Below are 13,995 nucleotides of genomic sequence, written 5' to 3'. Positions count from 1 at the left end.
TTCGTAGTGAGTGAGTGACAGGCATCGTGCCATGCCCCATTGATTTGCTGATCATTTGGGCTAAATTCATTCAGCCCTCAGGCTGCTGACTTGTGACCAATGACGGCAGAGCTACAGTCATGGTACATACAGCCAAAACATTAAAACCACCTGTCTGTTTTATGTAGTTCGCCTTCGTGCCGCCAAAACAGCTCTGACCCGTGGAGGCATGGACTCCACAAGACCTCTGAAGGTGTCCTCTCTGCTATCTGGCACCAAGACAGTAGCAGCGGATCCTTTACGTTGTGAGCTGGGGCCTCCGTGGATCGGACTGGTTTCGAGATCTGGGGAATTTGGAGGCCAAGGTCTGCGGGCGAGAAGCCAGATGCGGGTTTGTGTCCTGGTCGCTGCACTAGCACCTGTTCAGGGGGGGAGGGGGAACTGGGGGGGAATAGCGTGATCCTCCCACGCGCTACGTCCCCCTGGTGAAACTCCTCACTGTCGGGCGAAAAGAAGCGGCTGGCGACTCCACGCGTATCGGAGGAGACGTGGTAGTCTCCAGCCCTCCCCGGATCGGCAGAGGGGGCGGAGCAGCGACCGGGACGGCTCGGAAAAGTGGGGTAATTGACCGGATACAATTGGGGGAGAAAAACGTGCACCTTCTTCCCCCCCGTAGATTTTATAAATCCCGGCGATGGCGGTGAAAGATGCCACGTTTCACCCCAGTTTACACAACTTTTTTGTGCGCAGCCACCTTTGTAAAGGAGGCCCCCCCTGACCTCCCTCCGCTGGCTTTTCTGCACATAAATGGCGCGCTGGAAAGTTATCGGAGGCGGGGACGCCGGCCTCATCGGAGAAGATGAATCTGCCACAAACACAGCAGAGTAGTCGAGAGCTTCACAGCGGGTGCCCAACAGCGCTGCGTTCTACCGGCGTTCACCGAGCTGCGGCTGAAGCGTAGCGTGTGATGTGCTCGCGAATCACGGTTTTGGGTGTGAGCAGAGCTGAACATCAATAAACTCAGTTTATAATATTAAGTCTATTAAGGGTGATCGTATTGTTTTAAATGTACGTTTTTAGGTGGATATGTTATGAGAAAAAGCAGAATGTGAGTGTGTGTGTGTGTGTGTGTGCGTGCGCACAAAGTAACAGCAAAGCTACACTGGCCGCTTTATACCTGTCTGGTCGGTGAATGGACAGCATTGAGGGTCCGATAGACAGACTGCCCTTAGTCCTCTGAGTGTGTGTGTGTGTGTGTGTGTGTGTGTGTGTGTGTGTGTGTGTGTTGTACTTCTGTCTTTGTGAGGACCAGTGTGAGTTTTTAACCATCAGAGTGAGGACATTTTGGCCCGTCGTCACTTCTTTAAGGGTGTGTTTTCGGAATAGAACTTGGGTTTAGGGTTAGGGTTAGGATTAGGGTTAGGGTTAGGATTAGGGTTAGGGTTAGGATTAGGGTTGGGTTAGGGTTCGGCATGTAGTTCGGATGGTTAAGATTATGGGCTAGGTAATGAATGTAGTTAATAGGGGTCCTCACAAAGATAGAGGTACAAGAATGTGTGTGTGTGTGTGTGAGAGTGAGGGAGAGAGAGACAGCAGTGCTTTGATCATCTTGACTCCTGAAGTGACTTCATAGCAGTCATCACAAAGATGTGATGCGACTTCCGTTGCCTACCAACACGGGGATCGCCGATTCGAATCCCCGTGTTACCTCTGGCTTGGTCGGGCATCCCTAAAGACACAATTGGCTGTGTCTGCGGGTGGGAAGCCGGGCGTGGGTATGTGTCCTGGTCGCTGCACTAGCGCCTCCTCTGGTCAGTCAGGGCGCCTGGAATAGCGTGATCCTCCCACGTGCTGGTGAAACTCCTCACTGTCAGGTGAAAAGAAGCGGCTGGCGACACCACATGTGTCGGAGGAAGCATCGGGTAGTCTGCAGCCCTCCCCGGATCGGCAGAGGGGGTGGAGCGGTGACCAGGACGGCTCGGAAGAGCGAGGCGATTGGCCTAGAAAAAAAGATGTGATGGGACATAAAGACAGATCTGGTTTTGTTCCATCCAGAAAAGCAGTTATTGATAAAGAATGAGAATCCAATACGACTTAGATTAGACTGACGCTTGATCCTACTTCAGCTTGGACCGCAGGGATCGGTTCCCGACAGAGTCCCTGGCACCGTTTGAAGTCCCTCTGAAGAGGTCTTCCAGAAACATAACAGCGGTGAGGATTAGAAAGACAGAAAGCCCCCAACAGGTGACGAGCGAGTTAACGGAATTAACCGGAAAAAATATACTTTAAATGAAGCAATGCTGCACTATTCAAATCGCATGAGGATTTTAATTATTTATCCTGCAAAAAAAGAAGAAAAAAAAAGGAACGAATGTTGGACAGCCCCCCGAATTTACTGTTCCAGTGCCGTGTAAAGTGACTGGCCTGCAAATCAACTGGCATTACATCGCATCGCCTCTTTCATCTGATCCGGAGTCCTGATTAGAAAGGTTGTGTTGAAGCTCAGCGATGAAGAGAAACGAGCCACGTCAGCATCACGCCGCCCCGCCACGGAATTTATCTTTCGTCCTCTTCCTTTTTCCCCTCCCATGAATTTACTTTTCTGTATTTTTCCAGCCTCTGTGGTGCTCTTTTGAACAAACATCATTCAAACAGAAGAAAACACATGTAGTTTTCTCGCGCCACCCCATCCCCCTAGCTCCACCCGCATCCACAAAGTGTTTATGTCACAAACCGTTGCCGTCAGCAGACCGGCAAGAGACCGTTCACGATCTCGTGGAAAAGTCCACTTCGCCCCGACTCACAACAACCACAGCAAGCAGAGGTGAGAATATTAAACCGGAGGCCAGGTGGAGTGGGAGGACTCCTCTCCTCCCTTCTCCTCTTTCTCTCCTCTATCGCTTTCCCTTCTCTCTAGCTCTCTCCTCTTCCTCTCCTTCCTCTGTCTCTCTCCCTCTGTCTCCACTCCCTTCTCCTCTTGCTCTCTCCCTTTTCCCTCTATCTCTTTCTTCCTTCTCCTTTCTTTCCCCTCAGGGGATGAATAAAAGTATTCTGATTCTCTTGCTCTCTCTCCCCTCTCCTCTTTCTCTGTCTCCCTTCTCCTCTTGCTCTCTCTCCCCTCTCCTCTTTCTCTGTCTCCCTTCTCCTCTTGCTCTCTCTCCCCTCTCCTCTTGCTCTCTCTCCCCTCTCCTCTTTCTCTGTCTCCCTTCTCCTCTTGCTCTCTCCCCTCTCCTCTTTCTCTCTCCCCTCTCCTCTTTCTCTGTCTCCCTTCTCCTCTTGCTCTCTCTCCCCTCTCCTCTTTCTCTGTCTCCCTTCTCCTCTTGCTCTCTCCCCTCTCCTCTTTCTCTCTCCCCTCTCCTCTTTCTCTGTCTCCCTTCTCCTCTTGCTCTCTCTCCCCTCTCTTCTTTCTCTCTCCCCTCTCCTCTTTCTCTGTCTCCCTTCTCCTCTTGCTCTCTCTCCCTTCTCCTCTTGCTCTGTCTCCCCTCTCCTCTTTCTCTGTCTCCCCTCTCCTCTTTCTCTCTCCCCTCTCCTCTTTCTCTCTCCCCTATCCTCTTTCTCTGTCTCCCTTCTCCTCTTTTTCTCTCTCCCCTCTCCTCTTTCTCTGTCTCCCCTCTCCTCTTTCTCTCTCCCCTCTCCTCTTTCTCTGTCTCCCTTCTCCTCTTGCTCTCGCTCCCCTCTCCTCTTTCTCTGTCTCCCTTCTCCTCTTGCTCTCTCTCCCCTCTCTTCTTTCTCTCTCCCCTCTCCTCTTTCTCTGTCTCCCTTCTCCTCTTGCTCTCTCCCCTCTCCTCTTTCTCTCCCCTCTCCTCTAGCTCTCTCTCCCCTCTCCTCTTTCTCTCCCTTCTCCTCTTGCCCTCTCTCCCCTCTCCTCTTTCTCTGTCTCCCTTCTCCTCTTTCTCTCTCCCCTCTCCTCTTTCTCTGTCTCCCTTCTCCTCTTGCTCTCTCTCCCCTCTCCTCTTTCTCTGTCTCCCTTCTCCTCTTGCTCTCTCTCCCCTCTCGTCTTTCTCTGTCTCCCTTCTCCTCTTGCTCTCTCTCCCCTCTCTTCTTTCTCTCTCCCCTCTCCTCTTGCTCTCTCTCCCCTCTCCTCTTGCTCTCTCTCCCCTCTCCTCTTGCTCTCTCTCCCCTCTCCTCTTGCTCTCTCTCCCCTCTCCTCTTTCTCTCTCCCCTCTCCTCTTGCTCTCTCTCCCCTCTCCTCTTTCTCTCTCCCTCCTCTGTCTCCCTTCTCCTCTTGCTCTCTCTCCCTTCTCATTCGCCGTCTCCCCTCGTTGTTTGTGAATTGTAATAACAAAGGAGCAGAAAATGAGGGCCGTCTCTCCGGACTCCGACGCCCAGCGTTTCCAGACGTCTGAGGATCAGACAGGAGATGACTGGCTCTTTTGTTGTTTGCATACACAACACTGACGATAACATCTATAGACTGCTGTTTCCACGCTGAAGTCGATGCTTATGCATGCATAGAGACCCCCCCCTCCCCCCCCCCCCGTCTCGCTCTCTTGCTATTGTCTTAATTGGCGACTTTTCCTTCGGGAGCACACAAAGCTGTTAAAATCCAACGCATGTTCTCATCTTGTACCAGAACAGAAATGTTGAGGGTACCACTCGCTTGGAACGTTGTTTCTGGGTGGAATTTTTATGTCCTTCCAGCAATTACAGCAGAAATATCCACAAGCTGAAGGACAGAGGAAATTACCCAAAACGTCGACCACCGAACTTCGTTTTCATCACGGTCAGCCAATGGTCAGAACCCCCTCCAAGGTTTACGAAGCCCTGTCGGTTCCTGAACCAGAAAGACCTGGACTTAGGTGGGGGAGGGATTTAGGTATAGAGATTGATCCAGAACTGTGGAAGGCCTTATGTAGCAATGGTGTCACGTATATAGGTTAATTCAGTTCACTTTTCTTTTCTTTTTTTTACATCAGATTTTACCCCCTTCAAGCTACACAGGTTTAAACCCAATCTCTCATCCCTTTGCTTCAGATGCGCTCTAGCAGAGGGCACTTTCCTTCGGCAGTGTGGTAAATCACACGGTTTTTGGCAGGGGATCTGCGATGCTTTATCCACAATTCATGGAGTTACTTTCCCAATCGATCCTGAGATACGCCTTTTGGGCAACCTCTCAAATTCTGATCTTACACATAGTCGTTCCATCAAGCTTACAGAAACCCTACCGGCCATCGCCAAAAAAATGTATTGCAGTGAAATGGAAATCCGATCTCCCACTGCCAGTTGGACCGCGGCTCTCAGAAGTGAACAGCTGCATACCTCTGGAAAAGATAACCTGCTCAGTAAGGAACAGAGTCATGTTTCTATAAATATGGCAACCTCTTATCAGCTCCACAGAGAATCCCCCGTCTCACACGGTCGTCTGCATTGTCTCTATTCTCACCACACTAACGTTGTAGAAGACCGTTCTACTGTGGGTAAAGCGAACCTATCTCTCTATTGTTTCACTTACTCTTAGAAATTAAATTTTTATACCCCCCCCCTTTCTCCCCAATTGTATCCGGCCATTACCCCCACTCTTCCGAGCCGTCCTGGTCGCTGCTGATCCAGGGGGAGGGCTGCAGACTACCACACGCCTCCTCCCATACATGTGGAGTCACCAGCCGCTTCTTTTCACCTGACAGTGAGGAGTTTCACCAGGGGGACGTTGCACGTGGGAGGATCACGCTGTTCCCCCCAGGCGCCCCTGACCGACCAGAGGAGGCGCTAGTGCAACGACCAGGAAACATAGCCACATCCGGCTTCCCACCCGCAGACACGGCCAATTGTGTCTGTAGGGACGCCTGACCGAGCCGGAGGTAACGTGGGGACTCGAACCGGCAATCCCCGTGTTGGTAGGCAACGGAATAGACCGCTACGCTCCCCGGATGCCCAGCTTAATTTATTTTATGGTCTGTTTATTCACTTTTGAGACATCTGCAATGTACAGTGAGCATTTATGTATCGTGGGTGTTTGGCTGTGGTTTGTAAAGTAGATTACTCCAGAAAAAAAATTAAAAAATCCAGCACACATCTCTCATACCCATGTAAGCTCCTGCACAAATGTGCACGCCCCATGCGTCAGAAATCAATATGGCCGTACGTGTTACTGATACGGAGTGATTCATCATTAGGTCCGACTTGACGGAGGAAGTGCTGATCCGAGGGGCCGCCGGTACCCTGACCCGCCAGAAAACATCTGAGGGGGAACAGCCAATTAGCGTGACGCCACTAACGACTTCTCCTGCTGCGGTTTTTATGAGTTTTTCAAGCTGTTTTCGGGACGCTGAGCTGTTAGTTTACCGCGTGTACACGAAACTGGGCATGCTACTAGACGAACGAACATCGATTAGCACAGAAATCTGACACGTGCACACAACCCGCACCCCATAATAATGGTTCGGCCCATCCAGAGGTCAGCGACCCGCATCACCGCATCCTCTGAGATGGCATCGATATCTCCTCTGTCACCCCCACCCCACCCCACCCCACCTTCCTCTCTGTCATCGCAAACGCATGAGAGACTCCCCTTTATCAGCGTGGAGATAAAATGGCCGACGCTAATCCCGCGGAAAGCGGAAAGATAAGGCGAGGCAATGCCAGAGATGACAAGATTCCCTCCCCTTCTCTCTCTCCCTTGTTAATTACTGTGCTTGTCATCCTCAGGGACCGAGGGACGCAGGGTGGCTGTGAAATTTATGTGAGTCAGGACTATGTGTCGGAGAGAGGATGTGAGGGGGAAAAAAAGAGGCCGATTTCCATCATCAACAAAGACGTTATTTTGCTCCAACGCCTTAGTGGGCTTTGATGTGTCGGCACTGTGGCGAACAGGGAGGAAGGAGTGGGGTGGATGGAGGGAGACAAAGAAAAGAGGGACGGCGAGGGAGGGGTTGACGGATGAGAGCGTCGTTTTTCTTTTTGTTACAGAGCGGCTGTTCGTCCGTCCATCCATCATCCTTCTGTCGGCGCCGGTAGAATTTACGGCTCTCGACAGCATTTGGATAAGCGCGGCACGCAGAGGGAGAGGCCGCGTGAATGCAGAGCAAAGAGAGAGAGATGGGGGGGGCAAAGGTCAATTGGGAAGGAAGGCAGCGAGACTGCAGAGGAATAAAAAGTGAACTCTTAACTTTTTAACGAGGGTAAAAAAAAAAAAAGAAGGAGGGGCAAACGCCTTGAGATAGGAGATTATTAGTAGAACATCTCAGCAGAGAGGAGCTATATCCAGCGCCTCGCTGCAGCGGGAGACAGAGTGGTGACCACGTGACCTGTGATCCCAGATGGATATCTGAGGACGAGGCTCGTTTAGAAAGTAACGGACCGTGACTCACTGCATTTTATTCACATAACCGCTGATTACCTTCGACTCTTCCTTTTTCCTTGCGTTTGATCTGATTTTCCCATGACTTCTTCTGCCTGGGTGTTTTCCTGACAGATAACTGATCTGAACCAGCTACGCTCGTCTCAAAAGCATCTTTTATGAGTCTGAATCAGATACGGGGGGGGGGGGGTGTTGGAGCATGCTTGCCTTGCGTGTACTGCGTGACAAACAGCGGAAATAATGAATCACTGACCGCCTATGTAGCTGAAGAATTCCTTAAAATAGCGTACAAACATAGAAACACTACATACATGTATGCATCTTCGTCAAGATGTCTACCGTGGGAAAGGAGGTAGTAGGGGCTGGGTGGTGGTGGTGGTGGTGGTGGTGGTGGGGGATCTCTAGTCTGAAGTCTTTTCAACGCTTCATGTCAGCATCTTCCTCTCTCACCCCCTTCTACCGTCACGGCTGACGTGACGCTGAGAGGCGGTCCTTGTAAGTAGAGAGGGCAGCCAAGATGCAGTCCGCTGTGCGGTGGATTTGGATTCCCAAGAGGAAATAGCCCGTTACCCCTGAGGAAGGAATTTAGACTGCGAAAATATCCAAAGGCGAAAGAAAACATTCCTGCTTTCTTGCCGACCTGACTCTGCCCCACCACCTCCAATAAACCTCCCTGCCATTCTGCTGTGATCCCTCCATCCACCCGTCCAGCCATCCGTTTATACATCTGCCCATTCTTTGCCCGTTCCGTGGTTTGTGGGTGTTTGAGGCTATCCCAGCATAGACTGGGCAGAAAGCAGGGAGAAGCCATGCCGCGGCGGCGTGCAAATTCTGGATAGTGAAAACTGATCGACTGTGTCGTCCGACGCAATAAAACTGAGCAACATATCAAGCATTCAATCGAACCTGATTACATGTTGGATGCTGTTTAGCTTTTTAATTTAGCTAGCACCTATTTCTTGCCTCTTCTGCATTCCACATGCGAGCTCTTTCTTCTTCTCTTCCTTTTGGCAGAATGAAAGCATTTCCTGTGCGGGCACAATTACATTTAACACTTGGCAAGAATGGCGGTCACGCCGGCAACAATGAAAAATGATTAAACCTAATTACACGTTGGATAACGTTTAGCTTTTTCTATTTTAGCTAGCGCCATTGCTCGCTCTTTGGCAGTCCACATGCAAGTTCCTTCTTTTGTTCTCATTTTGTGACAGATTCAACACATTTCCTGCGTGGGCACCATCACATTTGAATACTTGGCAGGAATGGCGGGCACACTGGCGACAATGAAAAAAAAAAACATCATTTAGAGGTGCAATTACACAACAGCACTTCTACATGGCAGGGGGGCGGGGGTCCTGCAGTGAGACATTACTGCTAACCGCTAACCGCTAAGCCATCCCCCATCTACACAGCGAACACGAAATACGCCTCCGTCGAGTCATCGCCAACTGGATCCGTGCATCCAGAACGCCGTGTGTCTGTAATATCTCTCAATGTCATTAGTTCCCCTAATGCTCGTGGACTAATCCTTCTCGCGGCCCGTGGAGCGTTTCAGACGCCAAACGTGGCGTCGACTCATATTCAATTAGATGAGTGCGATTAGGAGAGATTAATGTCTTTCTGTCTGTTTCCCTCTTTTCTCCGTCTCCCTCCGTCCTTGTCTCTGTTTTTTTGTTTGTTTTCCTCAGTCTTTCATGTCTCTCCATCACTCTGTCCGTCTCCATTTCTCTCTTGTCACTTTCTACTATCTCGTCCTCTATGACTGTATAGTACCCGTCACTTTTTGTCTGTCTTTCTGTCTGTTTGTATCTGTTTCTTTCACCCTTCATCTCTGTGTTTATATCTGTCTCTCGCCATCGCTCACTCCGTCACTTATCGCCTAACTGTTCATATCATGTTGAGACACGCTTGTCTCAGCCTGTTTGTCTGTCTCTCTCACTCGCCTATCAATTTTTGGTTCTCTATGCAACTCTGTCACCTGTTTGGCCTTCTAATAGGGCTGTTTAAAATTCAAACTCTCTCGCTCTCTCGCTCTCGCTCTCTCTCTCTCTCTCTCTCTCTCTCTCTCTCTCTCTCTCTCTCTCTCGCTCTCTTCCTCTCCCTCTGAATCGATCTGTGGTTCTGTGACGGCAGCCAAACTCTTGCCATGTTAATGTAAAGGAGTGACCTGTTCACACTGTAAAAGAGATGAGTCATTGTTTAAGTTTGTTTCTTGTTAAATAGGGTTGTTTTTAAAATTGAAATTGTCACTCTCTCCCTCTCTCCTTAACTCAGTCGGAGTTCTCAGGTCCAGCAATCCTGCACCAGGCGAGGAGGGACCAGGTGGCGGAGATGTGCCGGGCCCACAGCGCCTCCAGTCGGAAGCGGCGGTTTCTGACCCCAGGAGACCTCAAGCACTTGGTGGTGGACGAGGAGCACGAGCTCATTTACTGCTACGTGCCAAAGGTCGCCTGCACCAACTGGAAACGCGTCATGATGGTGCTCACAGGCCGTGGCAAATACAGGTCATTACAGTAGCACATGCTTTGCTCCTTATCTGGACCGCAGGATGTTTTAATAAGCTTGGTGTGATTTCACGCTATTGCAACCTGTGGCTTGCTGCCCGGATTTCTTGTTAGATGTGAAGCGCTTCAGGAACCAGGCGTCTGACTGACTCTTACAAACTGACATTTAGTCTCACATCTAGCTGTACCTCTGTGGAGACATGGAGGGGGCTGAAAAAAATGTGTGAGCGAATTTTAAAAATATATGCTGTTATGGGGGCGTCCAGGTGGCGTGGCGGTCTATTCCGTTGCCTACCAACACGGGGATCGCTGGTTCGAATCCCTGTGTAACCTCCGGCTTGGTTGGGCGTCCCTACAGACACAATTGGCCGTGTCTGCGGGTGGGAAGCCGGATGTGGGTATGTGTCCTGGTCGCTGCACTAGCACCTCCTCTGGTCGGTCGGGGTGCCTGTTCGAGAGGGGGGGGGGAATAGCGTGAGCCTCCCATGTGCTACGTCCCCCTGGCGAAACTCCTCACTGTCAGGTGAAAAGAAGCAGCTGGCGACTCCACATGTATCGGTGGAGACGCGTGGTAGTCTGCAGCTCCCCCGGATCAACAGGGGGTGGCGCTGTGACTGGGACGGCTCGGAACAGTGGGGTAATTGGCCAAGTACAATTGAGGAGAGAGAAAGGGGGGGGGTCGAAAAAAGATGTTTCTGATTAAAATTAACATTTTAATCAGTTTTAGCCGCTGAGATGTCACATAATTGCTCGACATTGGGGCGGTATGGCCATTAAAGCTTAAGGTTACACAGTTCAGTTTGAGACTTCCACTGATAGTTAACACTGAGTAACAGGAAGTGACTTTCCCTGAGACGTGGCTGTCATGTATATCCAAGCACAAGTCCTGGGAAATGGTGGGGGAACCCTGGCGACAGTATATGCGTTTGTCACGTGTTTTACATTTAATCTTCCTTCGTCTCTTTTTGTCATCCTCCTGTTTCCCACAGTGACCCTATGGAGATACCGTCCAACGAGGCCCACGTTCCTTCCAACCTGAAGACGCTGAACCAGTACAGCATTGCCGAAATCAACCACCGCCTTAAGAACTACCTCAAGTTCCTCTTCGTCCGTGACCCCTTCGAGCGGCTGGTGTCCGCCTACCGCAACAAGTTCACCCTCAAGTACAACTCGTCCTTCCACAAGCGCTTCGGCACACGCATCATCCGGCGCTACCGCAAGAACGCCACGCACGACGCCCTGCTCAACGGCGCCGACGTGAAGTTCCGGGAGTTCGCCGAGTACCTGGTGGATCCGGCGACGCAGCGCGACGGCCCGCTCAACGAGCACTGGCAGACGGTCTACCAGCTCTGCCACCCGTGCCACATCCACTACGACCTGGTGGGCAAATACGAGACGCTGGAGGAGGACGCCAACTACGTGCTGCGGTTGGCGGGTGTGGGCGACAACCTGCGATTCCCCAGCTACGCCAAGTCGACTCGCACCACGGACACCATGACGGCCCAGTTCTTCAGCAATATCAGCAGCCAGCAGCAGGTTCAGCTTTACCAGCTCTACAAGCTGGACTTCCTCATGTTCAACTACTCCACGCCCGGCTACCTCCGGCTGGACTAACCCAGGGGGACGGGGAGGGGAAGGGTTTGAACGGGCAAAGATAAACGGAAGGAAACATGAAACGAGTTGGAAGAGGATGATTTTTCAGAGGCAAACTTGTTTTAAAAAAAAAAAAAAAAACTGAAACTGTCGTCGTTCCTTTGCAGGGTTTGGGGGTCCGAGTTGGGACGTTCAAATGAAAAGAGACCGAAAGACAGAGACAGAGAAAAGGGGATGTGATATTGGTTTTTTTGAGGCTGTCTAATCGGTTTTGGGTTAAAATGTGAGACAGAAAACACCGGTCGGCTTTGTAAGATGGCGTATGGGAGTGCGGGGACCAATAGTTGGCTAAATTGAAATGTTCGGACGAAGCAGGTCTTCATGGTGGATTGAGAAGGATTTTCAGAGTCGACGACGTTCCCTCCACGTCAAAGTGGATCGCTTAAAAATCAGACTGCTTCGGATTCTGCAAAGCAAACAACAGCCTCGCACGCGACCTGACCCCAAAGCATCATGGGAGCTGTGCTTACCCCCCCCCCAAAAAAAAAAATCAGCAGAGACCATCCGTCAAGTCGTTAAAACATATTCCGTGTCTTTCATCCTGCTGTCCCCACGGTGTGGGTTCGACAGCGCCCGTCGACCTCACTTACATCGGATTCATGCATTTTGGCATTTCGGAGGGAAATTGGCCCATTGCCACGTCAAGGACACTCCATAATAGTTGGCTGTTGACTTTATTCTCATGACCCCTACAACTGTAATGACAGCGGTGTGGCCTTAAGCCAGGAGTTTATAAAGGAAGCAAGTTCAGTGTCACCGGCTTAAGTCATTTTAGTGACAGCTGACGGGACCTCTCCCTCCCTTTTACACCGTGAGGACCCCAGCAGCTCAGAGACCAACGCCACCGCTCTGACTCAAACGTGGAAGCGCCGAATCATCCATCGCCTGTAACACCATGCTCCCTTAACACTGAGCGCCACAGGAAGTGGGACAAGAAGGTGCCTGCATGACCGGGCGCAATGTATGTGAGCGACAGGTCCTTTGTGCCCCCCCCCCTCCCACTGAACTAACCGCGAGACAGAAAGAGAAGGGGTTGAAGGGACACGATGTCATAGCCCCGCCCTTCCACTTCTCGCCACGCCCCCCCCACCACCAAACAGGGACTCGGTGGCCACACCCGCAAAATCCCTTGCACCGACGACCAAACGTCTCAGTAAATTAAGATTTTCTTTTGTGTCTTCATGCTTTTTTTTTGTTTTTATTGTCTTACGAAGCGTTGCTGCGAGCAGCAATAAACACATTATTATTTAATTTGCTTTGTGGATTTGAAAAAAAACATTTTGTTTTTGTTCTTCTTGGGCCGACGAGCGTCTTTGGTAGAGTTTAAGAAAAGTAGGAGTGACGTCATACAGTTTCGTTTTATCGTGTTCATTCTTCTGTGTCCAACTCGCCTCCGATACACTTGTCATTCATTCACTGTTTCTGCTCCTCTGGCGAAGGGCGTGTTGTGGCCTACGACACGTTTCAGCCTGCGGCTTTGTCTCTCGTTGCATGACTCGTGAGATCTCATCCAAGGTTCCTCCCCCCCCCCCCCCCCCATTTCCTGTCGTCAGTGGTTCGGTGCCAGAACGGCCGCTAGCGCCGCAGAAACATTGAGATTGTGCCCGGCCCAGTCGCCTCTCCTCGCTTGAGTCGAACATGAGGAACCGTTTCTGTGCGCAGGAGCAACAGACCGACCGCCGCCCACGTCTGAGAATTGGGTTGCATCATTCGATGACTACAAACACAAGTGGAAAGCTGTGTCAAGGTTAACAACTGCACCTTCTGTCACGCTGTGAACCGGAGTCCAGGTGGTTATGGAAGCACCGGCGGGGCGCGGTACCGAGAGGAGACCGAGAACATCTGTCCCACACAACTCTTCCTGGACAGACAGACAGACAGACAGACAGAGCCCTCTTTGTTTATTTTCTACCATTTCTCAGCCGTCCTCGGACAGAAAAAGACACATATTAGGAAAGCGTTGGCTCTTTCTGCTACCTGGAACGCGGGGACAGAAATAACGAGCCGCTCTCGTTTTCAGATGGCTCTCTTTCACCCCGAGCGTCCGACAAAGTTCAGAGAGGCTCTGTCAAGCTGCGAATTTCAGCCTCCTCCTCCTCCTCCTCCTCCTCCTCCTCCTCTCCAAGTATTACTGCATACTTGGTGTGTGGACAGAGTTATAATGAGAGTTTTTTTTTTTTTTTACCCACACAGACATCTGGCTCAAATAAAAGGGAAAGCTACTGGCTTGGCCTACATCTGTGGCCCTTGCCCTCCCTTAAGAAACAATGGCTGCACTCTCAGCATTGCCACCTCCTGCGTTTGGAACCCCCCACCCCCCACCCCCACCTCCACAGTTAGCTAACAGATTAACACTTTTGCTGATGTTGACGCCGTGTGGTGGCTGACTCAGCAGTTGTCAGGAAAAGGTAACAGGGGCACCTTTTTCTTTTTAACCCCCCCCCCCCCCATTTAGCTCGGATTAAACTCCTCATTTTCACCGCAGCCCTTAAAACGCGGCATGGAAGAGCTCCCCACAAAGCAGCTTTCAGCCTGCGAAACAAGCCATTAGAGATGTGCTTC

General features: G+C 51.0%; 1 protein-coding gene across 2 annotated transcripts in view; it reads left to right on the top strand.

The window, feature by feature from the left end:
* The window catches only part of chst11 (carbohydrate (chondroitin 4) sulfotransferase 11), a 103,307-nt gene extending 90,583 nt beyond the window's left edge, over window positions 1–12,724 (top strand). Inside the window, exons 3-4 of one of the 2 annotated variants that reach the window (XM_056277311.1) lie at window positions 9,551–9,780; window positions 10,770–12,724. In XM_056277311.1, coding sequence (XP_056133286.1) covers window positions 9,551–9,780; window positions 10,770–11,394 — 855 coding nt within the window. In that variant the 3' untranslated portion in view covers window positions 11,395–12,724. The remainder of the gene's footprint in view (window positions 1–9,550; window positions 9,781–10,769) is intronic. The other variant, XM_056277309.1, reaches the window with a different exon arrangement.
* The last annotated feature ends 1,271 nt before the right edge of the window (window positions 12,725–13,995 follow it).

This window comes from Lampris incognitus, chromosome 3, assembly GCF_029633865.1.
Source record: "Lampris incognitus isolate fLamInc1 chromosome 3, fLamInc1.hap2, whole genome shotgun sequence".
NCBI lineage: Eukaryota > Metazoa > Chordata > Actinopteri > Lampriformes > Lampridae > Lampris > Lampris incognitus.
Note: the sequence above shows the minus strand (reverse complement) of the source record. Positions and strands in the feature narration are given on the sequence as shown.